General features: G+C 35.1%; 1 protein-coding gene across 4 annotated transcripts in view; it reads right to left on the bottom strand.

Annotated features, from left to right (window-relative positions):
- Gpm6a (glycoprotein M6A) overlaps nt 1–12,231 on the bottom strand; it is a 293,169-nt gene that overhangs the window by 175,483 nt on the left and 105,455 nt on the right. The window contains exon 2 of one of the 4 annotated variants that reach the window (XM_063234735.1): nt 1–12,231. This exon is cut by the window's left edge and continues 47,635 nt beyond it; it is cut by the window's right edge and continues 49,411 nt beyond it. The exons of the other annotated variants lie outside the window; for them this stretch is intronic. Within the exon in view, the coding sequence (XP_063090805.1) occupies nt 5,134–6,186 (1,053 nt within the window). The 5' untranslated portion in view covers nt 6,187–12,231 and the 3' untranslated portion in view covers nt 1–5,133. 4 annotated transcript variants of the gene reach the window in all.

Below are 12,231 nucleotides of genomic sequence, written 5' to 3'. Positions count from 1 at the left end.
ATTAGTGCATGGTGATAGATAGGGTTCTAATATTAGTCTGCAGCACGTGGGAAAGTCAGTTTTTCTAGCACTGTTTATTATAGAGGTTATCTTTTTAAGAACCAAAATGTTCAATAGATATTGTGAAAAGAGAAGTTGTTCAACAAGAAAAGGGAACTACAATGGGAGAAAGGAAAAGGAAAAAAATACAAGATAGTTATGCAACATGTTTCTCTTAATTCATTGAAAAGAAAGGTTTGTGCTAATATTGTTTGGAGAATTTTTCATGCCCATATCTTGAATTCTAAATAAATACTTTGAAGATAACAATATACAAAGCATTAACTATTGTTATGCTCCTCTTGTTTTTATGTGTAATTGTTTTTTCCATAAAATAAAAAAGAAAAATAAATGAAATGCACAACGTTTTCTTTCGCTGAACCAAGTCAATGAATCTCAAAACTTAGTGAACTAATTCACTTGTTCAAATTTCACTCAGCAGTGCTGTAAGAGAGAACATGTGAATGCAAGTTATCTTAATCCTCTTAATTCAAGTTCTCAGGCTACCTTGTTGACATTGAGCATTCAACTGCCAGGTCTTTTCACTTTTGTTCTCTTTCCGGAAAATTTTATCCAGCACCTATCATGTGACAGGTACTATGCTAAATACTGTGACTACCAAGTGAAAAATAATATACATAAAATTTCTTTCTCCAATTAAAATTTTTATTTTTTATTTATATTCTACATCTCATAGTTCTCCCTATAAGTCCCTAAAAATGTCCTCTTCCCAGTTTTCTCTTCTCCTCTATTTTCTCCTTGCTCCCATCCATACCTTTTCCATACATGAATCTGCTCTATCTTTTTTCCATCTATGGTGACTAAGAGCTGTACACCTGTGTTTCTCCTATGATTAAACAGCTAAGATATGACCCTATTTCTGGCATCAGTTCTTTTGGATCTTACACAAGTACCGTGTGCTTTTGAAGCCTCAGATTCCATCCATAAAATGAAAGGGGAAAAGAATGCTTTTTCTAAGATATGTTGTAAAAATAAAATACATGCACCCAAGATGCAAAACAGGTGTGACAAACATGTAAGAAATGTTCAATAAGTGTGAGTCTCTACAATTGTCCTAATTGTGTAAAAAATGATATTTTTAGGGCTTTTTAGAACCATTAATCTTTGTCAGCTATCATGCTCACTTTACCTTCTCTTTAAGCTAACAGTTTACCCAAAATGTAGGGATTTCCATCTTAAACAGATTAACTCAGTCTTATAAATAGAACTACCTACATTTCCATAATATCTGAATATTTTAAAATTTCTTCATTCACCTTGGTTAAGACAGCTTGATCTCTCCTATAGTATCAAGCAGTAACACCATCCCCTACATTCATCCACTGTCATTATTTTTAGTTTATTCTGACCTCTTTCATGCCAGGATTATCTGATCTAATATTTCTCCTTCATAGGAACATTACATTTACAGTCTTTGTACAATTTTTTAAGCATTGTACTTCTTTAACCTTGCATTAGTAACTTTAGACCAGTGCAAATTGAGTAACCATTTTCTATGAGAATATCTATGATCTATTCAAAACTTCTTGCTGCACAAACCAATTAAAATTTTATACCTTTTATTTTCCTCTACTTATATGCAAGGGGATCAGGATTGTTTCATTACCAAAGTGCAACTAACACATTTTTTGTTCCTGACGCATGCATTCTAGAGTAAATGGCTGATGCATTCCATTGGGAATTTGCAATTATAGTTGATGATATATAATCCCTTCCTGTTTTTCCTATTCTCTTTCCCTCCGAGATTTAACATATCTCATTTTTCTTCTGTTGACCTTTCCTTTTTCTCCTGAATAACTAGCCAAACTAGAATATTACATCAGTACTAAATATACCTTTAAATATTTTTCTTCTCTGAGTTTTTCACAGATAACAAGTGTGCATGTCCATCAGATGTATGGCTCTTGGTCTTGTGCTCCACACACCTCTGCAGCAGCTTCGTGTCCTCCCGTGCAGCCCGCCTTACCGCTGTCCATTGTAGTCTCTGCCTCCCCCACACTGGTCTACTCTGGACTCACACTCTTCTCCTCTATTTTCAGGCATTTTCTTAAATTACTTCTTTGATTTGTTTTTTTTTCTTTCTGAAGGATCAGCCATCTGGACTTCTGCCCAGGAAGCATTAAAATCTTCCTATAAGATAGTTATGATGAATTGCCATGCCAATTAAACAATTTAAAACTAAGGCATAGAGAAAGACTGAAATATTTCCAAAGATGAGCTGTTGGAACTCTCTACCTGGCTTTTTTGACAATTGAAAGCAGTGTTATAAATCTCTTCTATCATAGTGACTACAGTATTAATATTGTTGTCTTTTTAAAAAATTTTTCTTGTCTTTAAAGTTGTGCTATTATTTTGAGTAAAATTCTTCACTGTTATTTTAGGAATATAAGGGTTAACTTGTAAATAATGCCAAGATTTATGTCACAAATAAAAGGTGCAAAAAAGTTAATACATTTGAAGCAACAAATTAACATGTAGACAGATGGTATGACCATCCTGTGAAAGTAAAATTCTAAAATTTACACTTCTGTGAAACCAGAATGTGATTATCAGAGTTCCCTCTAACAAGTCTTATTAGGGTTGATTAAATTATATCTCCCTGAGTTTAGGAAGAATGCTAATTAAATGTCATAGAGTGCTTAGGAGAAATTAAATTATTTACTGGACAAATAGAAACCTGCCTGTTTTGTTTAGAGTTTTAGGAGGAAAAGAATGATAAAGTATTCTCAGATTGATTTTAGTTTGTGTGTGTGGGGGGTAATACAGCAATGTTCAGTTGAATAAGTAGAAAAGGGATGTAAATTTTAAGACAAATAATCAAAAGAAATACGTACACTCTCTTTAGCTTAATGAGTTAACATTAGTAGGTCTTCAAAATATTGGCAATTATCTAATATTCATTTTTAAATGTCAATTAAGCATTCTACTATTAAATTAAATACTATTTTATTTTGACTTTTCCGCTACCCAAAATTTATCAGCAAGTTTGAAAGACCACTATCTATCAAAGAAAAAAGAAAATAATCACCATAAAATTTGTATCAAACAAAGCTTAAAATTATAAGTACAAGGCAATTCCGTTTTAATAGTTGGATGCTCAAACTATAAAATGTATGTAATCACTAAAGTGTTTGCTATTCAGTTATGTAATTATAGTTTATATCAAGTCAATAAGAAATATGTATGATGAGATCATGAGCAAAATTTAAATTAATTAACTGTAATAAGTCAAAGATTTAAAGATTGGGTGTTATTTATCATAGTTGACTAAAAGTTGTCAATGTGTTTGTGTCATTTTTCCTAAAAAAGGCATTTAATTTTAAAATATAAATTTGTATGTTGTCACCATCACTGACACTATGGAATAAAGAAACAGATACATCAACACATCTGAGGCCCTATCATTGATGAACATGCTCATATAATCTATTGTTATTTCAGGAGGAAGGCAAAAACCAGAGATCAGAGACACTGTAAAAGTATAATGTAACACAGCAAAGCCAAAGAGGAAAAACGTTTCAAGAAAAGATGTGGCACAGTTCTCTCGTGAACTGAAAGAAGTTTCAGAACTGCGGTATGGAAGGGCAGGAAGGGAGTAGATGGTAAAAGGCAAACAGGAAGCCTGGTGTACATTTTCAAAGCCTCCCCGGAGACACTGAAGAGACTTGACGGTACCTTATAGCAAAAGAAAGTGTTGGAGCCGGGGATGTAGCTCAGATTTTTTTTTTTTTAATTTTTATTTAAGGAGAAAAGAAAAGAAAGGAAAAAAAAAACAGTGAAGGGGTACAAGTTATACAGATTTACAGAATAAAAAAATGCGCAGTAGGAAATCACTAGTTAATGGATTACATATTGCCATCTTAGAAATAATTGTTTAAGTCACAAAATTAAAGCTTGTAGAGTGGACATTCCAACAATGATACTGCAAACAGTTCTGTTCAATGATCGAATAAAACTCTGTGATATCATTTTCTATCTTATACATTTAAATATACATGCAGTTATATAGTTTAGAGCACTTTCTTTTCCTCTCTTTTGTACAGTGACTATTACACATTTTGGGTTTCATTGCTCCCACGGTTCTTGTTGCTTTTTTGGAAGAGAGTAAAACCAAATGTGACATAACAGAACAGAATCGGTCAAGTCAAAAGGGTGGACATAATAGATAATATAAGAACATAATACAAAGTGATCAACAATGGTTACCATAATGCCTCCCGCTATTTCTAATAGAATTGCCTATATCATTAGTTGTAATACAATTGAACAAAACCGTAAAGAATAAAACCGACAAAACCAAAACATTGGAGATATTGTAGGTCTTCAAAAGTAGATAAAAGTCAACGAGAATGGGCGTTATAATGAATCTCATTATCTTCTCAGCTGATGCCTAAACTTTCGAACCTGATACTATCCAGCAAAACAGAATATAGGAACCTCAGTCAAAAACAAGATGGTGAGAGTAATACAGGGCTTCAAATCGAGATAATAGAAAGTCAAAGTGGGTTACTATATTATATCCTGCTATATTTTTCCCTTTAATTAAATGGATAAAAATAAAAAAGTAAATAATGGAGTGGAGATTGAGAAAAAGGAGGGCATAACAGCGAAACAGGGCAGATCAAAACATAACCATTTAAGCAGAATAGTGTTTCACCCCCAGCTAATCCTGACCCAAAAATAGTTACCATATTGACTCCCTCCCTGAAGTCCTTGAGTACAACTTCATATACTGTAGCATTAAGTATATCAAAACAATGTAAATCCATTTAAGAGAATGACAGCATTATAGAGTATTTAGAATCAACTAACAGAAAATGAACAATGGTCTCTGTATAATCTCCTTGTCTTTAAAAGGTTTTTTCTTATACTATCGTACATAACAAAATCCAATAAGATACAACCTGTTTAGACCATTGGAGACAGAAGAACAAAAGCTAGATGAGACTTCAAAACAAGATGGTACTAAATCAGTATTACCTATTAAGATGTCATTTTCTCCAAAAAAAAAGCTGTTCCTATCATCCAATCTTCTGTCTCATTTCTGTTGAGCTCTTTTTCTGTCAGTAGCTGTCAGTTTGTCTTCTTCATTTTGTTCTCTGCTCCATTCGTTGTGGCCTCCCCGCCCCTATTTCTGGGTTCTTTGTATTTTTCTTTTTTTAGAATATCCTGCAATACTTTCTGTAGGGTTGAATTGGTGGTTGCAAATTCCCCCAGTTCCTCTTTATCCTGGAAGCACCTCGTGTTTCCATCAATTTCCAGGGACAGTTGTGCAGGATATCTCAATCTTGGCTGTAGATTATTATCTTTCAAAGCTTGAATTATTTCTCCCCATGCTCTTCGTGATTTGATGGTTTGTGAAGAGAAATCTGCTGTAATTCTGATGGGTCTTCCCTTGTAAGTGATCTGTTTCTTGTCTCTTACAGCTTTTAATATTCTGTTCTTGTATTGAATTTCTGGAATTTTTATTATTATATGCCTGGGTGTTTCTCTGTTAGGGTTGTAGGTAGCTGGGGTCCTGTATGCCTCATACATTTGAGTATCTTTACCTTTTGCTAAATTAGGAAAATTCTCCTGGATTATTTCTGTGAGTAGCTTTTGTAGTTCACTTGTTTGTGTCCCTACTTCTTCTTTTATGTTCTTAATCCTTAAGTTATGGCTCCTCTTATCATCTTCTTGTCTTTGTATTATTGCTGTGTGTTTCTTTGTTATTTTTAAGAAGTTTTTCATTTCATTCTCCCATGTTCCAAGTCTGCCCTCCAATTCAGATAGTCTGTCCTTAGTTTCTTTCAAGCTGTTATGCCAGTCTTGGGTAGACTTCTTAATTTCTTGATAGTCCCTTTGCACCTGCTTCACATACTCAATGCTTTCTCTGTTTTCTCCATCAAGCAATTCTCCCCTCTTTTTCTGTTCTTCCATTCCACCATCCGCTTTTTCCTGGGTGGTGCTTAGCATTTCTCTAACTATTCTGCATACTTCTAGCTTCAGGTCATTGATAACTTCATTCCTGAATTGGTCTATGAGGCTCTCTAAATGGCGCTTAATGTATAATGGTGCAGTGTCCACAATTGTCTGATTCTCAGGATTGGGGGTCGAGGAGCCTTTTTTGTTGCTTCCCTTCCCCATATTTTCTGTTCCTTATAAAATGTAATCTTACACAGGAGGCCCAGCTTCCCTGCCTGTCAGCCACAGCCTGATCAAATTGCGCTGGCTAGTTGTTCCCGCCCACCGCTGCGCCCCAGGGAGTTGCGGAGGAGGCAGCCTACGCGGGAGTCGGTCGCTCCTCTGGGCCACCGTCAGGCTCTGGGATCTGGGCTAGGCCAGCCTAGGGAGTCCGCCAGCAGCGTCCCTCCGGCCAGGCACCTTTCACCAATCCCGTCCGAGAGGGAAATGTGCAGCTGCAGTTGCCACCGCACCCTGCTCTTACAGGACTGCCCGCGCCCAGAAAAACCTCCGCTGGAGTCAAACTGCGGTAGGGAGTCAGTTCCTCGCTCACCTCGCCACCAGTCAGCCTTCCTCCCTGTCCGTCGCGTTTCCGACTCCGTTCGCAGATTCCCGTTCCCAAGCCTCTGCGTGTCTCTCCTTGCCGAGCCCCTATGGAGGTAGCCGGGCGCCTGGCGGCGGGAAATCTAAACCGCGGTTTCCGATGGCGCGGGGACTCCCGTTCCCAGAGCTCGGCAGTCACGTCTCTCCTTGCTGAGCCGCTGTGGAGGTAGCCGGCCGCCGGGCGGCGGCGGGAAATCCAAACCGCGGTTTCTAATGGCGCGGAGTCGAGCCTCCACACCGAGATTTTTCTGTTCCTATTTTAGCGCCAGGACTGTATTCCAAGTTGGATTCTCTCAGCCCAGTTTGTTCCTGAGTCAGCAGAGCATATCTCTACTGGTTCGTATCTCCTTAGTCCGCATCATTCCTGGCCTCTGAGCCGAGCCTTTAGAGAGCGTTCAGAAGTTGCTGTTGTCTGTCCGCCATGTTCTCCCGATCCTCTGTAGCTCAGATTTTAGCAACCACGTGTTCCTAGGCTCAGGAGCCACAGAAGAAACGAGACAGTAACTGCTTTTTAAAAATAATTTGCTAATGAGAAAGCGAGTATCTAAAAATGATGAGCAGAGAGATAGTAATAATGAGATTTATGACAAAAAGTGTTCCCTGAGATATAGAAATTTTCAGATCAACAGGCAGGATTAAGAAATAGACAGAAATGGGAAAAAAAGAAGATGTGTAGACTCACTGTAATTATCAATCTTTTCAATCTGCACATGGCTATATACAAAGAATTAGAAGGCAGGTATAAAAGATTAATGAAAAAAATGTTTTTCCACGCTGCACTCTTTCCTACTTGTTTATATATCTTGATTTCCTAGTCACCCTGCATGTTAAGTGTGCACTGCAATATGAAATTTAAGTGCCTGTGATTACAAAAAGTGATGTGAAAAAACCTTGTTCTCACCACCCCATACAGGCAGGAAGTCAATATGTATCTGAACATTAGCTGGTAGATTTACTTCTGGGACGTTGAATGTTGATACAATAATAGAGAAAGTTTGGGGTACACAATATGTCCTGAATCTCTATTCACCTGCCAAATAGTCCATATCCAATGATCGCAATCTTTGGTTTCAACACTTTTGAAACTTACGCTCTCAGGGTTTCTTCTCCTCCTTTTCTGCTGGGCCACGGTCTTTTGAAACAAAACAATAAATATTCATTTCCCTAAGCTGGACAACAGTACAGTGGTTTTATTTCTTAGCCCATCCTCTGGCCCACCCAGCGCACACACAAAAATCTAACAGATACAATTTTCAAAGACTGAAGTAGAGAAAGCATTTGTTATAGTGAGCAAGAGATAAATAACAGAGTTAATGAGAAGCAACAAAGAATCACCAGCAACAATTAACTGATATAAACTTAGTCTTACAATAGCCAAATAATGAACCACAATAGTAACTATGTTTCATACTTTTCATCTTTAGAACAAATTATGCAGCATTTTCTGACATTTTATTGTTAAAGGCATTGTACTTTAATCCCTTTAAGACACCATTGCATATAGCAACTAAAGATGCAAAGCCATCTAGACATAGAAAAATTACTTATAGAATTTTCCCAGACTCAGAAATCTATGGAAAAACAGAAAATCATCCAAGACCATTCCAAGATCCCTAACCCCCTGTAACAATAAATGCCTTGAAAGAAAAAATATTACTTTGTCTTTCAAGGGTAGACTATGTAGAGGATCATCTCTCTGAAAACTATGACTTCCAAGTGATGGACTAATCCTTCATGCAAATTTTTCCTTAGTAATGATTAAACAAGGAGTAGGAAGTCTAGAAGCAAGTGCAAGAAGACTAGCATAGGATATAAATGCAACCACTGATCTCATTTCTAATCATTACTTGACAACTCAAATAACCTTCTTTTTAGATTTTATTTTCATCTGTAAATTGAGATTAGACAATTTTTCATCTAGCTCAAGTCCTCTAGAGTCTGCACTGTGATTTCTCTATGTATTTTGATTCCCATATGGTGCTTAAGTCTAAAAATAATATTAATGTGGGAAGAAACCTAGGGGGAGTGTGGTGACGGCCTGAGTTTCAGCTGTACAGCTTCATGAAGAAGCTTATATTAGAATGCAAGAACACTCCATTTCTTTTAAGACTGGGCAATAGGAGTAATCATAAACCTCACCCAATACACAAAATAATCACTTAAATTCATTAACTAGATTAGGTTTCAAGTAATAAGAAATCCTAAAATCTAAAAATAGATTTTGTATTTTACTAACATATACTGTACTTTTTGTGCTCAATTTCGAGAGAGAAAATATGGCACCTTATCTATTTCCAGTTTTTATTTCTGCTTGAGGAGGAGATTCATTTCTTTAGAAAAGCTAAATTTTTAGTACCATGGTAACCACATCCTTCCAGTCAAGTGTGTCTTGTGGGATGCGCAATTTAAGACATTTGAAAATGCCACCTAAGAAGATAACACTGCACAGACCTGAAAGTGTATGCTTTAACACGAAAGTGGAAAATTTCTTAGTGCTAGCTAAAATGAAATGCCAAGAATGAGGAGAAGGAATGGAACTCAGTCAGTCCAGAAAGTTCTGCCACTGCTTTGAAGAAGTTAGTGGTGTACCCCACTTTCCCTCTGAAACCCAACATATTCTCACATTGTCAGTTTGGTATTTACTCCTTACCCGGTGTCTGCACGGGGGTTGAAGTTGATAGAGAATACAAGGGTTGGAAATAGCAAGATTCCATGTAAATGTTAAGATATTGGTATTTTTAGTACTTAAGAGTAACAAAGACAGGTGTTCCAACAGGGTTCTGTATGAGCAGAAAGTGTCTCAAGGACCAGGCAGGCCTGGCTCCTCCTAGGAGAAGCCAGCCTTCCAGTTTTAGAAGCTCTAGAAGCATTATCAAAAGGAGTATGCTTTGATGTTTCCTTGTCATTAAGGATCAAAAGTCACTGACTATCCCACAGCAGCTCCAGCAGAAAGTAGCATTTGCCGCTGGTGAAGGCAGCGGGCAATTCAGTTTGAGGAGCAGTCACGGTAGATGACTCCAGGGAGGCAGGTAGGTCCCTATTTCTTTGGGAGAGAAGCGAGCAGAACAGTACTCAGAGTTATTTTTCTGGGGTGATCAAAAGTATTCCAGGTGTACATGGACAGCGATCCTGCTAGCACTGTATAAACTTATGACCATAACACACAGTTGTACGTTTATAGAGCAACACTGAAATAGTTTGGAAATGGCTTTCTCCCTCTATAAACATTTTTATGTGCAACACATGAATACTTTTAATAAAAATAAATGTTAAAAATTTATTTAGTTAAAAAAGATCTGGCAAGCACAAAGTCCTGAGTTCAATTCCTGGTTCCAAAAAAAATTAAAATTAATGCTGTACTTTTTACTGAATGTCTTTGAGAAAATAATGACAATAATAAAATAATATTTTAAAGGAGTTGTTTAAACACCTATAGTATCAAAGTTGACATGTAGTTGGCTGTAAAACGGGTTGAAAAATACTTAGAGGACAAATTGATTGACATAATTTACATCTAATTTTCTAGGTTAATATTGGTTTTGTGTTCATTTATCCATGTTTTAGTGACATTTTAATCAATTAAATTTTGAACTCCTATACATGGTTTTATCTATTTCCATTTAATATAAAGAGAGATTTATGTTTCCACTGAATCTGAAATAGTGAGCCTCTTTAATACCTACTTTAAGTAATATATTTTCTTTATCATTTTTCATGAGCTCTATCTTGTACTTATTAAAATATTTGAATATAGCTGATATTGTTGGTCATTTGATGTGTACGTGATTATTTCCACTGGATTCTTAACAAAGCTGTCAATGAAGAATATTTTAAATTATACCATATTTTATATTAAATGAAAAGGAAAAGCTCATCTTTTTCATATTATTTACTCCAAGTTTTTGACCAGTACTTAAAATTACTCTTCCTTCAAAGTTGAAGGAAGAATTACCACACCTAGACTATTTTTAGAAACTTCCAAATTTAAAATTTTTCCTTTTATCTATTTCAATCTCACTTTAAAATTAATATTTTACTTTACTTAAGATTTCTTTCTTTCATACATTTAGAAAACATTATGTCTACTGTATGAACCAGATGCTATCCCAGACATGTAAGGAAGTGTTACAAAGCCAAAAAGAATTTATAAAATGCTAAAGAAAAAAGTTTGTAAAGCACAAAAAGAATAAAATGATAAATGATACTTAAAAAGGTATGTGAGTGGAATATAGACTAGTAGTGATTAATCATCCTTTTAAAAAGTCAAGGAGCAGGGTGGGGATTTAGCTCAGCAGTCTAAATGTCTTCCTGGCAAACACAAGGTCATGAATTCGATCCCTGGTATAAAAAAAAAAAAAAAAATGTCAAGGAGCTCACAAAATTTGAAGAAGTAGAGTGGGGTCTTAGAAGCCTTAATAAAAATTCGTCAAGCAATCGGCAAAATAAAAGCATTCTGCACAGCAAGCAGCCAGCTAAATTGCCTTCAAAGAATGAATGTGAAATAAATTTTATAAATGAGTCCTGAAGAAGCTTATAATGCACAGAACCTTGATGGGAATTAGGACACTGAACCAAAATGTCCTTCAAAGATTCAGGATAAAATGAAAGTATGCATTAAATTCAAACTCTCTTGGGTAAACTTTACATGTTAAAAATACAAACTCATAAGAACTTTCTACAACTACAAAGAGAAAAAATAAGAATTAAAAAATAGATGAATGAAGGGGTAAAACTGATAAATAAAAATCAGAATGACAGAAATAAAATATATGACAAATCAAAAATGAATATTGTTGGAATACACACATGTCTAACAATTTTAACAACACATCTCTATATATTTGTAAGACATAATTCTAGACCCCCATGAAATGACAAAATAAATGAATAAACAAGGAAAAATTATATAACTTGAAAAATTATACGTACCAGGTAAATACTAGTCAAAGAAAAGATAAAAGCTAATTTAACATCACTAATCTTAAATTAACATCACAATAAAAGATTTCCAAATAAAAACATTATTATTGAAAACAAAAATAATACAATAATCTAAGGCAATGATCATACATGAAAACCAATATTCAACAAAGAAACATTCTCTTCCACGTATTCATAAAACATTTGTAAACATTAATCAAGTATTGAGCTATGAAGTCCCAAAAATTCTTGAAAATGTGTACAATACCAGTGCTGCTAAGTGACCAACATGCAAGCAAATAAAACAATTAATAATAAGAAGATTTTAAGAAAATGAAAGTTTGACATCTATAAGTCATTTATGAGTTAAATAAAAATCAATAACCTGGTAAGACATCTACAACTGAATTTCAACTTAAAAGTCTATTAAAATTTTACAGATTGAACAGTCCTCAAAAATTTACAACCTTATAAAAATGTATTTGAAAGAAAAATATTTAAGAGACAGGACAAAGTAAGTAACATACAGCTCAAGAAATAATAAAAACAATACAATTTTTAAAAATTAAGCAAAATATTTCTTAAAACCTAACATTTTGAGAATTCTAACATATTCAATGAATTACTGGCAAGTTCTATAAAAACAAAAGAGAAAAGACAAGCAGAGCATTACACATGCTATAACATAGCATTAGACATACTTTT

This window comes from Cavia porcellus, unplaced genomic scaffold (genome assembly GCF_034190915.1).
Source record: "Cavia porcellus strain 051 isolate PalLab524CR breed Dunkin Hartley unplaced genomic scaffold, mCavPor4.1 scaffold_24, whole genome shotgun sequence".
NCBI lineage: Eukaryota > Metazoa > Chordata > Mammalia > Rodentia > Caviidae > Cavia > Cavia porcellus.
This window is presented reverse-complemented; position numbering and strand designations above follow the sequence as displayed.